The 17,310-nt window shown below is 41.0% G+C and overlaps 1 protein-coding gene across 2 annotated transcripts in view; it reads right to left on the bottom strand.

Annotated features, from left to right (window-relative positions):
• il16 (interleukin 16) overlaps positions 1-17,310 on the bottom strand; it is a 47,686-nt gene that overhangs the window by 8,239 nt on the left and 22,137 nt on the right. Inside the window, exons 8-20 of one of the 2 annotated variants that reach the window (XM_067401083.1) lie at positions 16,676-16,786; positions 16,480-16,594; positions 16,277-16,350; positions 15,917-16,136; positions 13,636-13,753; positions 12,115-12,247; positions 11,850-11,949; positions 7,978-8,486; positions 6,557-6,613; positions 6,189-6,273; positions 4,078-5,335; positions 1,840-2,026; positions 51-152 (exon numbers count right to left, since the gene is read on the bottom strand). In XM_067401083.1, coding sequence (XP_067257184.1) covers positions 51-152; positions 1,840-2,026; positions 4,078-5,335; positions 6,189-6,273; positions 6,557-6,613; positions 7,978-8,486; positions 11,850-11,949; positions 12,115-12,247; positions 13,636-13,753; positions 15,917-16,136; positions 16,277-16,350; positions 16,480-16,594; positions 16,676-16,786 — 3,069 coding nt within the window. The remainder of the gene's footprint in view (positions 1-50; positions 153-1,839; positions 2,027-4,077; positions 5,336-6,188; positions 6,274-6,556; positions 6,614-7,977; positions 8,487-11,849; positions 11,950-12,114; positions 12,248-13,635; positions 13,754-15,916; positions 16,137-16,276; positions 16,351-16,479; positions 16,595-16,675; positions 16,787-17,310) is intronic. The other variant, XM_067401084.1, reaches the window with a different exon arrangement.

The raw sequence follows: 17,310 nt of genomic DNA, 5'->3' as shown, positions 1-17,310 counted from the left end.
GCAGATGAGCTGTGGTGTGTGGTTTATGGAGATTTAGAGACGTCACTCACTGTAGTTGCTTTGTTCTCCAGATCAATACCGCCAGCAATGCTGAAACCCAAGCCAGCTCCTTCTTCTTTATGTAGAATCACAACATGGATGCCTTCCAGTTGCTAATGGACATTAAGAAATCCAAATCAGCATTGTTTATAGAGTATTTTGTGGTTCAAAAGCCCTTTGTACCTGTACTTTTTAAGCTTGCGTTTTAGTACTCAAATGCATTTAGCATAGCAGTTATTCTAGAACATGCCTGCATTTCAAAACATGGGTTTATTGCTTTGTAAAGAACAGCTGCCTCATTGATGATTTCCAGGTGGGCTGGATCATGTTCCCACTCCATTACATCATGCAGTTTTGAGAGAGAGATTGAGATGTAGCCTTGAATAGCACAAAACAATCTCATGAATAATTATTTTGTCAATCTCATAAGCATCTGGCACCATCTCAAAAGATGACACGTCTAAATATGATTCATATGGCTGCTGAATATAAAGTGCCCTCGAAGCCTAAATTTAAGTCACACCTACTGAATTCATCCTGGCAACTGAGCCAAATATCCCAGAACTGGATCCAAATTCATGTACTGACGATGTTAGCCTCATTGCTGTTCTTCATTATTGATGACTCTTCTCTCACGGCGTTATGGGACAGTAAGAGTGTCCATCGGATACACACGGAAGTATCGGGTAATCTGGGTATTTATACATTTTCGTACTGCTTTTTGCATATTGTTTAGTGGGGAAGTAGGCATATCTGAACAGGGTGCACAACAATCTTGTTTTACCTCTCATATTCTCAAGAACTAGCATTTGATTTGGATCATTAAGGGTTCATTTTAACAGTCCTGCTGTGTGAAACTTTTGTTTAGTTGGATCCAACATTTGTTTCCAATAGTATTTTGAACTTATTTACATAATACACATTACATCAAGGGACTTGAAGGTCACATGCTAATTGTTAGATGTATACTATCCTGTGGCATGGCATGTTAAGCTCCCACAAAACTGGATTTTCTCAATAATCATTTTTCAAATTGTATTGTGCATGCAGTTTTTATCACCTAATATCAGTTAAGAGACTGGAAGACTTTTATAAAATAATTTGTCACACCACAGGACCATTTAAAACAAGTGAAATCAAAAAGCTTTGTCATTGGGACTGTAATCCAGTCCTTATACAGCTAATCACTCATCTTAGACAGCCTTTAGGATTGTTCCCTTATCTATATTGCCAACAGAAAAAAAACTGGCATGCTTTCAAGAAATTTCTTGCAAAATATCAACACTTCCTCTTTTTCTGCATTTCGCTCCTACTGCACAACAGCACATTATGTCATGTGGCATGTGAATTGGTGCATATCACCTGATTGTCATAGACAGTTTTGTTTGACTGCATACAGAAAATATGGCAGAGGAATATTGATATTGAATATTGAATATTGAAGGGAAACAGTCAAAATAAGTGCAGCGAAATGCACACCAGAGGACATTGCAACATTGCCATGGTCAGGAAGTCACACTCTTAACCAAGAGTGGCATGATTTAGCAATTTTTTTTTTTTTAACCCTGTTAGCAAGTGAGCTTCAGAATGTAGTAAAACACAAAAAAAAATCTCACTGATCTTTTAGAGCACTTTCAATATGCTGTTTCTTTATCGAGAACCAATTGTTCCTCTGCCACACCTCTCATATATATTCAGGTTTGTAGAGCAGGATGTGGAAGTAATCAACGCCGGGCAACAGCCAATAGCATGTACTTTGTTGTATCGGTCCTATTGTTAACAAACAAGAGCTAAACCCACCCTTAGCGTGTCTTCATCCAGATCCTTGACCTCCTGAATCATCCGCTGAATCTCCTGAGGCGGAAGGGCTGAGAGCATGGATTGGGCACAGACGGCTGAAGCTGAAGTGAGCGGTCGTTCGGGTTTCCATTCTTCCTTCTTGCACTCCTCCCCTCTCTCGATGGTACGCTCTCTCAGTTCGGCCAAGCTGTAGACCAGATATAAACTAGCGTGTTTAAAGGTGCCTTAGACCAGGGCAGCCAACCCTGCTCCTGAAGGACTGCCATCCTGCAGAGTTTAGCTCCAACCATAATCAAACAGCCCTAAACCAGATGATAAAGGTGTTCAGGACTGACTGTGTGTTGAAACTGAAGTCTGTAGGAAAGTAGGGTTGGCTCAAACTCAGTTTGGGACATGGCCGAGACTATGTTGATTCCAGAGACAACTTGCAGAGTTTAGCTCCAACCTTTTCCAACAACACACCTGCATGAAAGTTTCTAGTAGAGGACCCGAAGGCCTTGGCTGCATCTGAAATCGCATACTCTCTGAGTAGGTACTTCTTTTGAATAAGCAATTACTTTACTTTGTGCTAATAATGGATGTTATAGTTTGTATGAATGTAATCCAGAATAGGTCTCGATAATGATTAATGAACGATTATTTTGTTTTGCTTTTTTGTTTGTCTTTTTGCCCTCAGTTCACTGACAAGGTTTGTACATATGCTTGACTATTAAAGGTGGGATATTTTTTCCTAATGAAAGTGCTCCAACATAACCGCTCACTTTCAGCAGTTATTTTAACTTTGGTTCGTAATATTTCTTACAGATTTCTGCTTGTTGTAAATCAGATACAGACACCAGTATATATTTGAATGCATTAATGAGAGAGCGGTTGCATGTGTGAATTAGTCATACCGTCTTTCTTTCAATTGCGAAGCTGTGGGTTGTAATTAGTTACTTCAAAATTAGAAAAATATATGCTATAACTTTTAAGTTTCTAAGCTACTTTAGTGATATATCATAGGACAGCATTGACAGCCAGGTTTCTGTGCTCCTCTCGGTGCTCGCGATCATTACGCGAAGTGTTTGAGCTCAATACAATTGTAGGTCAATACAATGATACACATCCGATGGTCTAAAATCGCTTGAACGTTCAAACTGGCAAGCCTTAAAACACATACAATTGACAAACTTGAGGATGCTAGCGAGAGGGATCTGACTTCGAGGCTCGCACGCTGTCTGTGTGTGTTGACTCTGCATTTGATTTCACCTCTGTGCCGCTGACTGGACGGGGGACGAGGGGGGGGGGGGGGGTTGGAGTCACACAAGGTAGTATGTTTTTAAGGGGAAAGTATTAACAGGATGAAAAAACCTAAATGGGAAAATTACACCAGTAAGAGGTTCTGAATTTCGGTTTCGATCACTTTCCGATCGTTAATCGTTCAGCCCTAATCCAGAAGTACTATATTCACAATGTTGTCATTGTCATGTGACCAAACCAGGGTCAGTTGCACTTCACTGCCATTTACAAATCCTCTCCCATGACCTCATGGGATAGTAAAGTGTCCATCATATGTCATCGGAATTAGTAGGCCAAAAGTACCTTTATGAACCAGTATTTTATGAATACTACAAATTTGGACATAACTACTCTTTTCACACACTGTTTATCACCTACCTTACAATAGTAGGAAATCATGTGATTTCAGACGCTGCTATAGATTAGCTCAGTCTGGTGTGCTTAATTATAGTTGAAGCTAAACTGCAGGATTGGACACCCCTGTTTTACTGCCTTAGACTTCTTCAAACTGCAGGCTAATTTTAAGTTTCACTAGAACATGCTGCGGCCAATTTGCTAATATCTCACATTTATCTACAGACTACTTTAGGTCAAATGTGCATGACAGGAAAGTGTTTTTTTCTTCTTGTCTTACAGTGATAAGGACTAGTATGAGAGTTTACAAGACATTAGCATGAAAGGAACTGTTGTTTGTGACTCAACTGAGCTGCATTTCCTCTTCATGTTTCATTTAAAACAGATGATTCAAAACTCTGCAATGCCTTTATCGTACAGCCAGTTCTCAACTTGAAAGAAGTTGACATCGTTGGCTGCGGTCCCTACAAGTGATCTTATCCTGTACCATCAGCCAACAAACACTACATCGAGTATAATTGTACCCCCTAAAGCTTTCATCTTCCAAGTGCATTTGTCCTACGTTGTTTTCTGAGAGTCAGTAATATGCTTGGATTAGTTACATACCTTACAGAGAAACCCCTCTCACTGTTTTCCAGTGCTGGTGAAGGTGGGGGCTTTTCGGCAGAGGAGTCTTCTTCTGTCGGGTTATGAAGAGGGGATCCAGGTGGGGCGCTCCAAGGGTTCCCAATCCGAACGCAAGGCGATTGCGGCAGGGACTGCATGGATCGCATCAGAGCATTGGACACCTGGTTGCTGAAGGACAAGATGATCCCCAGGCTCTCCCCTTCCAAGCCACTTGAGATGGGGGTATCTGAAGAGGGACTGAGGGGTAGACTTCGGGTCCTCACGCTCACTGCATGAGTTCCAGCACCTTCTGTTTTTTCTGAAAGACCCTCTTTCGAGCTGCTTGATCTTCTTGGGACGTGGCTTGAAGGGGGCGAATCCTCTTGAGAAGGTAGGGGTTCTTGCTCATCCACAGCAGCAGGTAGAGGCTCTTGCTTATCCTCAGCAGCAGGTAGAGGCTCTTTTGAGTCCAGGGCAGGTTCCTCAACAGGGATTGGCTTACAGGGCTCTGAATCATTAAAAGTTGATTGTTTTTCTTCCTCTGCAGGATGGGGCTCTGAAATGATATGTGAACTGAGGGAAGCTGATTGCTCTTCTTCTTCTTCTTCTGGAGGCTGGGTGGTGGCTGAAATTGTTGGCGTAGACTGACAGTTATCATTATTGTGTAAGTTGCTTGAGTTAACTTTGGTTCTCTCTGTATTGCTGTAGTCTGCAGATGAACTTTTAGCCGTCTTCTCCATTGGAGGAAGAGATGCCGTTGGGGCCAGGCGCCTGTTTGGCCTTTCAGCTCCATCTGTACCTGAGAAAGTCTCAAATGAGCTGATCTTCTGCCTGATTGACAAATTGGCTCCTGATGAAGCAGACCTTAGACTACTCCCAAAGGTCCTGCTAGTATCATGGCTCCTGTTATCCTGGTGCTTCAAAGCCCCTGTTATCGGTTTCCCAGACTTAATGCTCTTCAGGCTTTGACGTACCCATGCAGATTTCGGAGCCACCGGGGGCCCTTTTTTAACATTGGGAGGTTGCTCACATTTGGAGTCTGAGGTGATGTTTGTGGTTTCAGAGGCTGTGCTGTTAACTTCAGCATCTCCATTATGGTCACTCATGGTTTTGGAGCAGAATGCTTGGTTTTCTGGACTTTCGGTCAGCTTTACCCAGGGGTCAAGCGGTTGATCTCTTGTACTGACCTCCAAACGAGCCTGACGTCTCAGACCGACACGTTTACTCGGACTACACACTTGAGATGGGGACACTGGACCTGTAACATAATAGTTTTCACATGTATTTCCCTTTACTGAGCTGCTGAACAGAGAAGTGCAAAGTGAGAACTAACTCACGTGCTGACACAGATCCAATAATTGTCAAAATATTTACTCTATTTTCATTTGAAATCAGAACAGCTATAATATACATTAAAAAAAAACATGCTACTTTTAAAATGCCACTTTGAAAAAAATGTTGTTAACAGGATACTGAAATTTGAAACAGCTTAATCAGGAAATATTACAAAAAAATGTATCTGCATATGTTTCTTGAATATCAGATATCAGAATAATACAAAGTAAATGTTTATATGTGACCCTGCACCACAAAACCAGTCATAAGGGCACTTTTTTTTTTTTTTAAATCGAGATTTATACATCATCTGAAAGCTAAATAAATAATTCCATAATAATTGAATTGATGTATAGTTTGTTAGGATAGGACAGTATTTGGCTGAGATACAACTATTTGAAAATATGGAATCTGAGGGTGGAAAAAAAATCCAAATATTTTAAAAATCGCCTTTTAAAGTTGTCCAAATGAAGTCCTTAGCAATGCATATTACTTACAAAAATAAATTTTTGATATATTTACATTAGGAAATTTACAAAATATCTTCACAGAACATGATCTTTACTTAATATCCTAATGATTTTTGGCATAAAAGAAAAATCGATAATTTTGACCCATACAATGTATTGTTGGCAATTGCTTCAAAAATACCCATGTGACTTATGACTGATTTTGTGGTCCAGGGTCACACATTTAAGTTATGCAACCTACATGACATATTGCTATTTTTTAATTGAATTATTAACTAGTAGTAGATGTATTTCTGATTAACATACCTTTGTGCTGTCTGTCCCCTCTTAGTGTTGGTTCAGAGATACAGGCAGATGCTTTAGTTCCGACTTCTGCGTGTTCAACCACTTCCTGTCACAAAAACAGGAAATGGCTGGCTAAGTTTTAATCTTACAAAAAATGTGAAAAGGTGTAGAAATGCATTCATTATCATTTCATCATGCATCACTGTTGCAAACAGAAACACAGGCGTATACACACACAAGAGCCATGCCCCATGCCAAACACTCAAGCATTTCAAAACCTGTGACAAAAAACATTTAGTATGAACTGCACACAAATTCATATTGAAAGAATTGTCACCAAACACTGACATAAACACATCCAAAAAGAGGTAGCATGAATTTCTACGTACATTCTTAAACAGAAGCCTTGAGATCTTTCTCAAAGCCCTGTATAGACTGCAGAAAAACTAGATGCATGAGGAGAGACAATTAAAGACTGTGTGAGTAAAATAGATAGAAAATATATAGGTCTATATTTGTGAAGGAAATATATATTTATATAAAGGATACACATTTCTAAAATTGATGTAAGTGCACATTTTACAATAGATGCTGCAACTGGTCTCCATTTGTCAAATTTTTCCTTACTTTTAATCAACATTTCACGAGTTAATTTTAATGATCCTCTGGTGTGACAAATGATGGTGTGTGAATATTCAGTGTAGTCTGACCAGCTGAATAATGCACGTTTTAAATGGTTAATCCCCTGTTATGGTACATGTTTGTTTGTTTGTTTGTTTGTAGAATAAACTAACTAAGATAATTAAATAATGCATTTCCACAGTGGCATTGATAACTGATAATGTAACACTGATGACTACTGGGTGCACCTTTAAGAGCTTTAAAACGTCTTATTTACTTCCTGTTAGGGTCCTGTTTTAGCCAATGTTTCGAGTAGCCACAAGAGATGCCCATTTAGAAATGTGATGAATTAATCATGCACTGTACAGAATAACTGATGACAAAATATTAGTTTTTTTTTTTTTTTTTTACTTTGGTATATATATATATATATATATATATATATATATATATATATATATATATATATATATATATATATATATATATATATATATATATATATACACCATTAGATATTACTATTACTAATTTATTTAATTTGTACTTGAGTTCTTGTTAATTTTGACACATTTCTGTTTTTCACAGATCATGATGAGGATAGTCACACAGTCTGACATTTCCTCATTTTATAGGAAATTGCTTAAATTAAAACACATGTTATGTTTATGTATATTTTCTATTTGTTGTCCAGACTCAACAGTCAGATGAAAATCAAAAATCCAGTCAAAATATCCATATACAGAAAAAATAACGGTCTTTTTCCCTTTGAGGGCCATAACATTACAGCTGTCCGCATGCACAATGATGGTGCAAGATTTTCTAATGCAAGACTTGTGAAGAATTTGACAATAAGGCGTGTGTTGCAGTTAAACCAATCATGTCTTGACTTACAATACTCAACTACCATTTATGGGCAATGCAACAGTCTCACAGTGAAAACCGCCTACTTGTGAACAGTCTCTTTGACAGAGAGCAAAATATCAGCAGTTCTATATCAATCCATTGCGTAGATTTTAAATCCTTAAAAGTGATTTATTGTGCATAACCTCACTGACATGATATTAATTGATATGAAACCCTATACAAGGAAGAGAAAACAAAGAAATAAACATTTTAATTGACCAAAAAAGTTTTTGCTCTATAGAAAGCAATGCATTTCATAAATGTGTACAGTATATAGCCATACCTGGCAATTGCTTTGAGACGGCAGCAGATCTTCCTCTTTTACTGGTGAACCTCGACTAGATCCGCTCGAATCAGTTAGCACTTCCTGACTGGTGACTTCCTGTCGTCTGCAGTACCTCCGTGGCTGGTTTGTTGGTCCTGGCGCAGAATTTCTCACACCACTTGTATGCACATCTAATGTCTGCTGTCCAGTGAAGTTTACAGGACATTTATAGGGAATGTTATATTCGTCATCCGTGAACGAGGCTGGAGAAAGTGTGTTATGAAGTGAAGTTTCACTGTTGGTTGTTAAAGAGACATCCATGCTCTGTACTCTGGTGACATGCTCCGGCTGTAGGAAGGATTGAGTGGTGACGCTGGCTGGGATACAGCGCTGGCTGTAGGCGCCCTCACTGCATGATCGGATCATGGGTTTCTGGGCTCGTCTACAGGTCAGCTGACTCGCGCTCCTGTCCAGACAGCGGATACATTTCTGTCTGCTGTGGGAACAGGGTTCTGATCTCCTCAGACCTGAGATCAGATACAGACATGTCTAAAACAACTGCCTATCTTAACTGTAAAAGAATCACAATGTACAAATTGTAGCAGACATGCATGTATGAGGTACACAAACGGCACTTTGTTTTCAGTAAATCTGACTGAATCCAGGCACAACCATCTCTTAAAGGTGCAGTAGGTGATTTCTGAGAAACACTGCTGATATTTGAAATCAATGCAAACAAACACACCCCTCCTTTCATTGCTCCACCCCCAAAATGCATGAGCGCACAAAGCAAGAGTGGACGTCTCATCAAAGCTGAGGCGAAGCAAAATAATGCTTCACGAAAAATAAAGTGAAGATGATGATGAAAATCTCACTCTCTCTCTTCCCCCATCATGAGTGGACACGCCCCTACTGCTGATTGGTTCACTCTCTCCTCCCCAATCATGTGTGGACACGCCCCTACTGCTGATTGGTTCACTCTCTCTCCTCCCCCATCATGAATGGACACGCCCCTACTGCTGATTGGTTCACTCTCTCCTCCCCCATCATGAGTGGACACGCCCCTACTGCTGATTGGTTCACTCTCTCTCCTCCCCCATCATGAGTGGACACGCCCCTACTGCTGATTGGTTCACTCTCCTCCCCCATCATGAGTGGACACGCCCCTACTGCTGATTGGTTCACTCTCTCCTCCCCAATCATGTGGACAAGCCCCTACTGCTTTTTGTTCACTCTCTCTCCTCCCCCATCATGAGTGGACACGCCCCTACTGCTGATTGGTTCACTCTCTCTCCTCCCCTATCATGAGTGGACATGCCCCTACTGCTGATTGGTTCACTCTCCTCCCCCATCATGAGTGGACACGCCCCTACTGCTGATTGGTTCACTCTCTCTCCTCCCCTATCATGAGTGGACATGCCCCTACTGCTGATTGGTTCACTCTTTCTCCGCCCCCATCATGAGTGGACACGCCCCTACTGCTGATTGTTCACTCTCTCTCCTCCCCCATCATGAGTGGACACGCCCCTACTGCTGATTGGTTCACTCTCTCTCCTCCCCTATCATGAGTGGACATGCCCCTACTGCTGATTGGTTCACTCTCCTCCCCCATCATGAGTGGACACGCCCCTACTGCTGATTGGTTCACTCTCTCTCCTCCCCTATCATGAGTGGACATGCCCCTACTGCTGATTGGTTCACTCTTTCTCCTCCCCCATCATGAGTGGACACGCCCCTACTGCTGATTGGTTCACTCTCTCTCCTCCCCTATCATGAGTGGACACGCCCCTACTGCTGATTGGTTCACTCTCCTCCCCCATCATGAGTGGACATGCCCCTACTGCTGATTGGTTCACTCTCCTGCCCCATCATGAGTAGACACGCCCCTACTGCTGATTGGTTCACTCTCTCTCCTCCCCCATCATGAGTGGACACGCCCCTACTGCTGATTGGTTCACTCTCCTCCCCCATCATGAGTAGACACGCCCCTACTGCTGATTGGTTCACTCTCTCCTCCCCAATCATGTGGACACGCCCCTACTGCTGATTGGTTCACTCTCTCTCCTCCCCTATCATGAGTGGACATGCCCCTACTGCTGATTGGTTCACTCTCCTCCCCCATCATGAGTGGACACGCCCCTACTGCTGATTGGTTCACTCTCTCTCCTCCCCTATCATGAGTGGACATGCCCCTACTGCTGATTGGTTCACTCTTTCTCCTCCCCCATCATGAGTGGACACGCCCCTACTGCTGATTGGTTCACTCTCCTCCCCCATCATGAGTGGACACGCCCCTACTGCTGATTGTTCACTCTCTCTCCTCCCCCATCATGAGTGGACACGCCCCTACTGCTGATTGGTTCACTCTCTCTCCTCCCCCATCATGAGTGGACACGCCCCTACTGCTGATTGGTTCACTCTCTCTCCTCCCCCATCATGAGTGGACACACCCCTACTGCTGATTGGTTCACTCTCCTCCCCCATCATGAGTGGACACGCCCCTACTGCTGATTGGTTCACTCTCTCTCCTCCCCCTATCATGAGTGGACACACCCCTACTGCTGATTGGTTCACTCTCCTCCCCCATCATGAGTGGACACGCCCCTACTGCTGATTGGTTCACTCTCTCTCCTCCCCCATCATGAGTGGACACGCCCCTACTGCTGATTGGTTCACTCTCCTCCCCCATCATGAGTGGACACGCCCCTACTGCTGATTGGTTCACTCTCTCTCCTCCCCCATCATGATTGGACACGCCCCTACTGCTGTTTGGTTCACTCTCTCCTCTCCCATCATGAGTGGACACGCCCCTACTGCTGATTGGTTCACTCTCATGAGTGGACACGCCCCTACTGCTGATTTGTTCACTCTCTCCTCCCCCATCATGAGTGGACACGCCCCTACTGTTGATTGGTTCACTCTCTCTCCTCCCCCATCATGAGTGGACACGCCCCTACTGTTGATTGGTTCACTCTCTCTCCTCCCCCATCATGAGTGGACACGCCCCTACTGTTGATTGGTTCACTCTCTCTCCTCCCCCATCATGAGTGGGCACACCCCCTACTGCTGATTGGCTACAAGTGTGTTGTGGTGCTCGGTAAAGAAATAGTTCACCCCAAAATAAAAATGATCCCATGATTTACTCACCCTCAAGCCATCCTAGATATGACTATCTTCTTTCAGACAAGCACAGTCATAGTTATATTAAAAATATTCTGGCTCTTCCAAGCTTTATAATGGGATTGAACGGGGGTCGAGATTTTAAAGCTCCAAAAAGTGCATCCATTCATCATAAAAGTAATCCATACGACTCCTTAAATAAAGTCCTTCTGAAGTGAAGCGATGCGTTTTTGTAAGAAAAATGCTGAAGGATATCAATATAAGAGAAGAGGAGCATACATCAAGTCAGAGGTCATTCTTCCGCCGGAAGTTGATTTGTGTACAGCCGTTGCTAGAAGCCAGTTAGTATAGTTTATTAAGTCTTAAATAGGGATATTTTTCTTACAAAAACCCATCGCTTCACTTCAGAAGGCATTTATTACCCCCCTGGAGTTGTATGGATTACTTTTATGATGGATGGATGTGCTTTTTTGGAGCTTCAAAAACTTGAACACTGTTCACTCCCATTGTAAAGCTTGGATGAGCCAGGATATATTTTTTTTTTAAAACAACGATTGTCTTTGGCTGAAAGAAGAAAGTCATATACATTTAGGATGGTTTAAGGGAGAGTAAATTATGACCATTAATAAAAGGAGTTGTTAATGTGGTAACCCCGAAGTAACTATGTTCTGTACATGGCCATAGTTACAGTTGCAATTATGCTGTAAAATCACTTACACACTGTAGTTGCAGGATGTGTGAAATAGGCAAACAAAAGATCAATAACTCACTGCTGTTACACCCGTCCATACTCCACTGACTCCGGTCTCTCCTCAGTCTGCTGTGCTCCACCGCCTGAGCGATCGCCTCATTGAGCTGCTGCTCAGAAACCTTGATGCACACAGAGAAACACGTGCAATTTAAAGCATTTATATACTCTGCTTTCTAACTTACGAACACAAATGTGAAGGACTGCTCACAGCCACAATGAAGTGTAAATTGTCTAAGCACATGACGATCTCTTATGTTATGCTCCTGAAGGGAAAGTAGACCTACTTTTGGGTCAGGGTGTCGACTGATGATGATCTGAACCGGGCCCGGGCTGCACTGACTCAGAACCGTGTACACATCGTTCAGTGTCATGTTGCAAACCACCGTGTCATTGATCTCCATGATCTCATCGCCACATCTGAAAACATTCACATACTACTTACTAACAACCCAGCAACCACACACATCATTACAACAATTCACAGTGCCGAGGTTTGGTTAGTTTTAAAAACGCTCTAGAAACCACACTTATGAAAATAAAATAATGTTGCCATTTATGCACTATATCATTTGGTTTACCAAAAATAATCAGTACCCAACTGCAACTTTGAGAAAAGTTACTTTTTTATCATCTTAATCTTAAGTAAAACATTGTGGAAATATGCCTACCCTTTACATAGCCTCAAAATGTCAAATTAACTTATGTTTGCTATGTAAAAAAAACAGACCACACTCAAAATGCTCTAAAGCAACACAGTTCTTGAACATTTTGTCACAACTATAATTTCCTTTACACTTTTATGTGAGTACAGTGGTTCAATTTTAATATTATAAAGCCACGAGAATATTTTTGGTGTGCCAAAAAAAACAAAATAACGACTTATATAGTGATGGCCGATTTCAAAACACTGCTTCATGAAGCATTGGAGCGTTATGAATCAGTGTGTCAAATCAGTCGTTGACACACGATCTGAATCATGATGCGATACACTGATTCATTTGTGCTCTGAAGCTTCCTGAAGCAGTGTTTTGAAATCGGCCATCACTAAATAAGTCATTATTTTGTTTTTTTGGCGCACCAAAAATATTCTTGTGGCTTTATAATATTAATATTGAACCACTGTACTCACATGAACTGATTTAAATATGTTTTTAGTACATTAATGGATCTTGAGAGAGGAAATGTCATTGCTCAGGCCTCACTGAGCCATCAGATTTCAACTAAAATAGCTTAATTTGTGTTCCAAAGATTAATGAAGGTTTTACAGGTGTGGAACGGCATATGGGTGAGTAATAAATTACATTATTTTCATTTTTGGGTGAACTAAGCCTTTAACTGAAGTAAACTGAGATTGTTTCTAATTTTTTTATATATTTTGTGAATGGAGAAGATTGGTAACACTTTAGTTTTGGGTCCAATGCTCACTTTTAACTAGTTGCTTATTAGCATGCAAAACTTATTAAGCACATATTAATGCCTTATTCTGCATGACCATATTCTACATCCCTAAATTCAACCCAATACCTAAACTTAACTACCTTACTAACTATAATAAGCAGTAATTAGGAGTTTACTGACGGGAAAATTTGTAGTTAATAGTGAATATGTGTTCCCTATGCTGAAGTGTTACCAGAAGATTATTTGAAAGGAAGCATAAAAATGTATGTAAATAATATAATAATATTTAAGTACAGGTGAGGTGGAATTTTATATAGACTATGAAAATGTACAGTATATTCAGATTGGCTAATTAATTATGAAGAAATGTAAAAAAGAAAACATCTCATGTTTATAAAGATTCACACCTTAATCGTCCGTCCATGTGTGCCACTGATCCCGGTGACAGCGTGTGAATGTAGATTCCCGGACAGCCGCCAGCTGAAGGAACACAGCACAACCCAATGCCCAGACCTACACCAAACTCTGGACAGATGCAGAAAATACACATTTAGAATATAGTGACACATTCAGTTTCTTCATCACATTGCAATAAGATGCGATTTTAGAGATGGGATTTGAAACATGGTGGCTAACTGAAAGGTTTTTTCTTTAAAGGGGACCTGTAATGCCCTAAATATCGCTCGAACAGAAACGCTCCTTTTTTAGCAATCAAGCCTGTCAGGGTCTCCTCGCAGGTTAACCCAAGCTATCGAGACTCTAAATAGTGTTCAGTGCTCATGTGTGCAGCCAATGACAGAAAAGTTAGCATGCTTTGCTTGAACTTTTTCCATGGCTTTAGAACTGGTTCACCATTGTTGCTTGTGTAAACAAAATGGTGGTGCCATGGGTGGAAACGTGCAGATTAAGGGGCGGTGATATTATAATAAAATCCTCTTCCTATGTCACAAGGCAAGCGAAATCTGAACGGCTTGTTTTTTCACATGCTTGCAGAGAAAGATTTGCCAAAACAAAGCTACTGGGTTGTCCTTTTCCACGTTTTCTGGGTTGGTAGATGCACCGGGGACCCGATTATAGCACTTAAACATGGAAAAAGTCAGATATATCCCCTTTATGATATGGCCTTTATGATATGATATGTCTCCTTTAAAGTCACTTTGAAAGCAAAATGGACAATTCATGCTTTTTATGTACAGTATATTGCAGTATTGATTATAAATGATTTATCCATGTTTATTTTTTTATTCATGTGCCTAGTAATCTCGAATCAAAATAACCTCCCCTCCCTCTTGCAGCGACATCTCTTCTCTGATGATGAGGGCGGGGCAACCTGTCACTCACATGAGATCCACCAATAGCAAACCACAACCATCCAATCAATTCCTGATGGACAAAATCAAGTCCCGCCCTACATTTTTCTTGCTCAAGAATCTGTTTCACTCAAATCTCACAGTAACATTTTAGTTTAGGGTCCAATTCTCACTATTAACTAGTTGCTTATTAGCATGCATATTACTAGGATATTGGCTATTTATCAGTACATATTAATGCCTAATTGTGCACAACCATATTCTACATCCCATAATACCTAAACTTAACAACTACCTTACTAACTATTAATAAGCAGTAATTAGGGGTTTATTGAGGCAAAAGTCGTAGATAATAGTGAGAATCGGACCTTTATATAAAGTGACCAATATAGGAAGGAAAACACAAACACAACTTCCTTTTCACTGCAACTTTCAGAAGACTCTTAATACAAGGGACTATTTTTTGACAGGTTAATTTACTAAGAGCGTTTTGGATATTTTTAAAACACCTTTTTTTTTCATTATAGGAGAGAAAATCAAATGGGTTTGGTACAACATGATGGCACAACTATCATGGTCCCACTTTATATTAAGTGGCCTTAACTACTATGTACTTACATTTAAATTAATCATTTGATAAAATGCACTTATTGTGTACATACATGTTTTTACATTGTACTTATATTTTTAAAACACCTGCATGTAATTACATCTGTAATTAATTTCTGTAATTACATTTATAATTACACTGTTGACCCATCCCTTACACCTTACCCCTACCCTTAAACCTACCCATACCACCAATGCTTTCCCTAATCTTACCCGTATCCACCTCAATAGCAGCAAAAGTGTTTTGCAATTCAATATGAACCCAATAAGTACATTGTACTTATTTTTTGATGTAAGTACATAGTAGTTAAGGCCACTTAATATAAAGTGGGACCAATATCATTATTGTGTGAACTATCACTTTAAAGTAAAGATGAGACGAAGTCCTTACTGTCGAGTGAGTATTTTTAGCAACTCAAGGATTTGCGTTTGAATTTCATCTGTTGTGCAGCTACACAAATGAGGCAGCTTTAGCTCTGGAGACATTTATGTGCAGGGCTCAGAGTGAAAGCGTTTGATTGATGTGTGACATGAAACTTCAGCTACAGCTGGCCGGAGCTCGGCACAGTGTTTATCACACCTAAGACAGTGTTCGGTTTTGACAGGGTGTTGTGGATGTTTCTGAAGCATCAACCATGTGATGTGAAAAGTAGAAATGCAGTCCACTCAAAAAATGAAATTTCTGTCATCACTGACTCATGTGTTGTCTTTCTTCTGTTAAACGCAAAACAAGCAATACTGAAGAAAACAATGAGATTTCGATACTAACCCTTCTGCAGCGTGATCTCCATCATGACTCTGTCCTGGGGTTTTGCAGGGTTACTGAGGCAGTTATAGTCTCCCAAATCAGCACTGACTCGACTTATACCGGTGCTGGAGCTCAGTGATCTGGATCGGCATAACTGAGACACCTGTCCATGGCTGCCCAGCATAGCGCCCACCCGCAGACTCGTCCGCACCACCAGCGTCAACAAACCCTTCTTCACTTGCTTCAGAAAGAGAACAGCAGTTTATTGCTGGTGAAACCTGATTGATTGATTTAGGTGGATTAATCAGGTGAAATTTTTACTGTTAGCCCTTAAAACACCCCCATGTTGACAACCGAAGGCATTCAGATCAGGTTACTCACTTTAAACTTGTGTAAGGCATCTTCATGGGTCAAGCCGTGCAGAGATTCACCATTCAGTTCCAGTATCTCGTCTCCTGTAATCCAGAAACACTAATATAGTTTTCTTTCCACTTCTGGGTAATGCAGCTGTGAGTGTTGACGGGAAAGCTATGAACTCATCCGTTACCAATTGATATAGTAAGATATTTAACTAATGAGTCCACCTTCCTGTAGTCTTCCATCGGCGGCCGCTGCACCTCCAGGGAAGATGGTCTTCACGTAAATCCCCATTGGGCCGTACATGCTGTCTCTGCCTCCGACTATACTGAATCCCAGGCCCTGGAATCCCACGAGAGGCGAGAATTCAATGCATCATATTATTTGTTGAATATACTGTATATGTGACTTGTGTTTGGTTACCTTGCCATGGCCCTTCATGAGGACGATGTTGGAGATGATGAAGGCCTGTACGCTACTGCAGGAGGGGACCAAGTGTGCTGAACTCAGAGAGCGAGATGGTCTAACCACAGCCTGCAGAGACCGACGAGAGCACAGATAATGAGGTAAGCAGGTCAAAGGTCTATGTTCAGGGCCAAAAAAGACAATATGAGATATTTTCATTTCATGAAATTCTGCTTACACAGAGCAGAGGTGTTCATACTGTATTTGTGTTGTATGTGGCATATTCCCATGACATTCATTAAAAATAGCCACTTTGCTGATGTGGAGTGGGAAAGCACTTTGTAGAGAGCATTTCTAGAGAACGAGAGAGATGCTTCGAGCACTTACTGCAACAGCCATTTATTTGATTACCAGTAAAATGATGGCCTTATCGAATCAAGTGCAACAGCTGAAAGGCAATTCACCATTCACTGCTCTGCTCATTCAGAACTGTTCAGGCAAAACAAGAACTCAACTGCAACACTTTTGTAAGGGATTTTTCTTGCACCTTATTCACTAACCATCCACAGTCCAGTTTAACTAGGCACATTAGGGTGATGCAAAAATGAGTACACCCCACTGAAAGTCTCTAAATTTTAGACTACAAATGTCTA

This window comes from Chanodichthys erythropterus, chromosome 11 (genome assembly GCF_024489055.1).
Source record: "Chanodichthys erythropterus isolate Z2021 chromosome 11, ASM2448905v1, whole genome shotgun sequence".
NCBI lineage: Eukaryota > Metazoa > Chordata > Actinopteri > Cypriniformes > Xenocyprididae > Chanodichthys > Chanodichthys erythropterus.
This window is presented reverse-complemented; position numbering and strand designations above follow the sequence as displayed.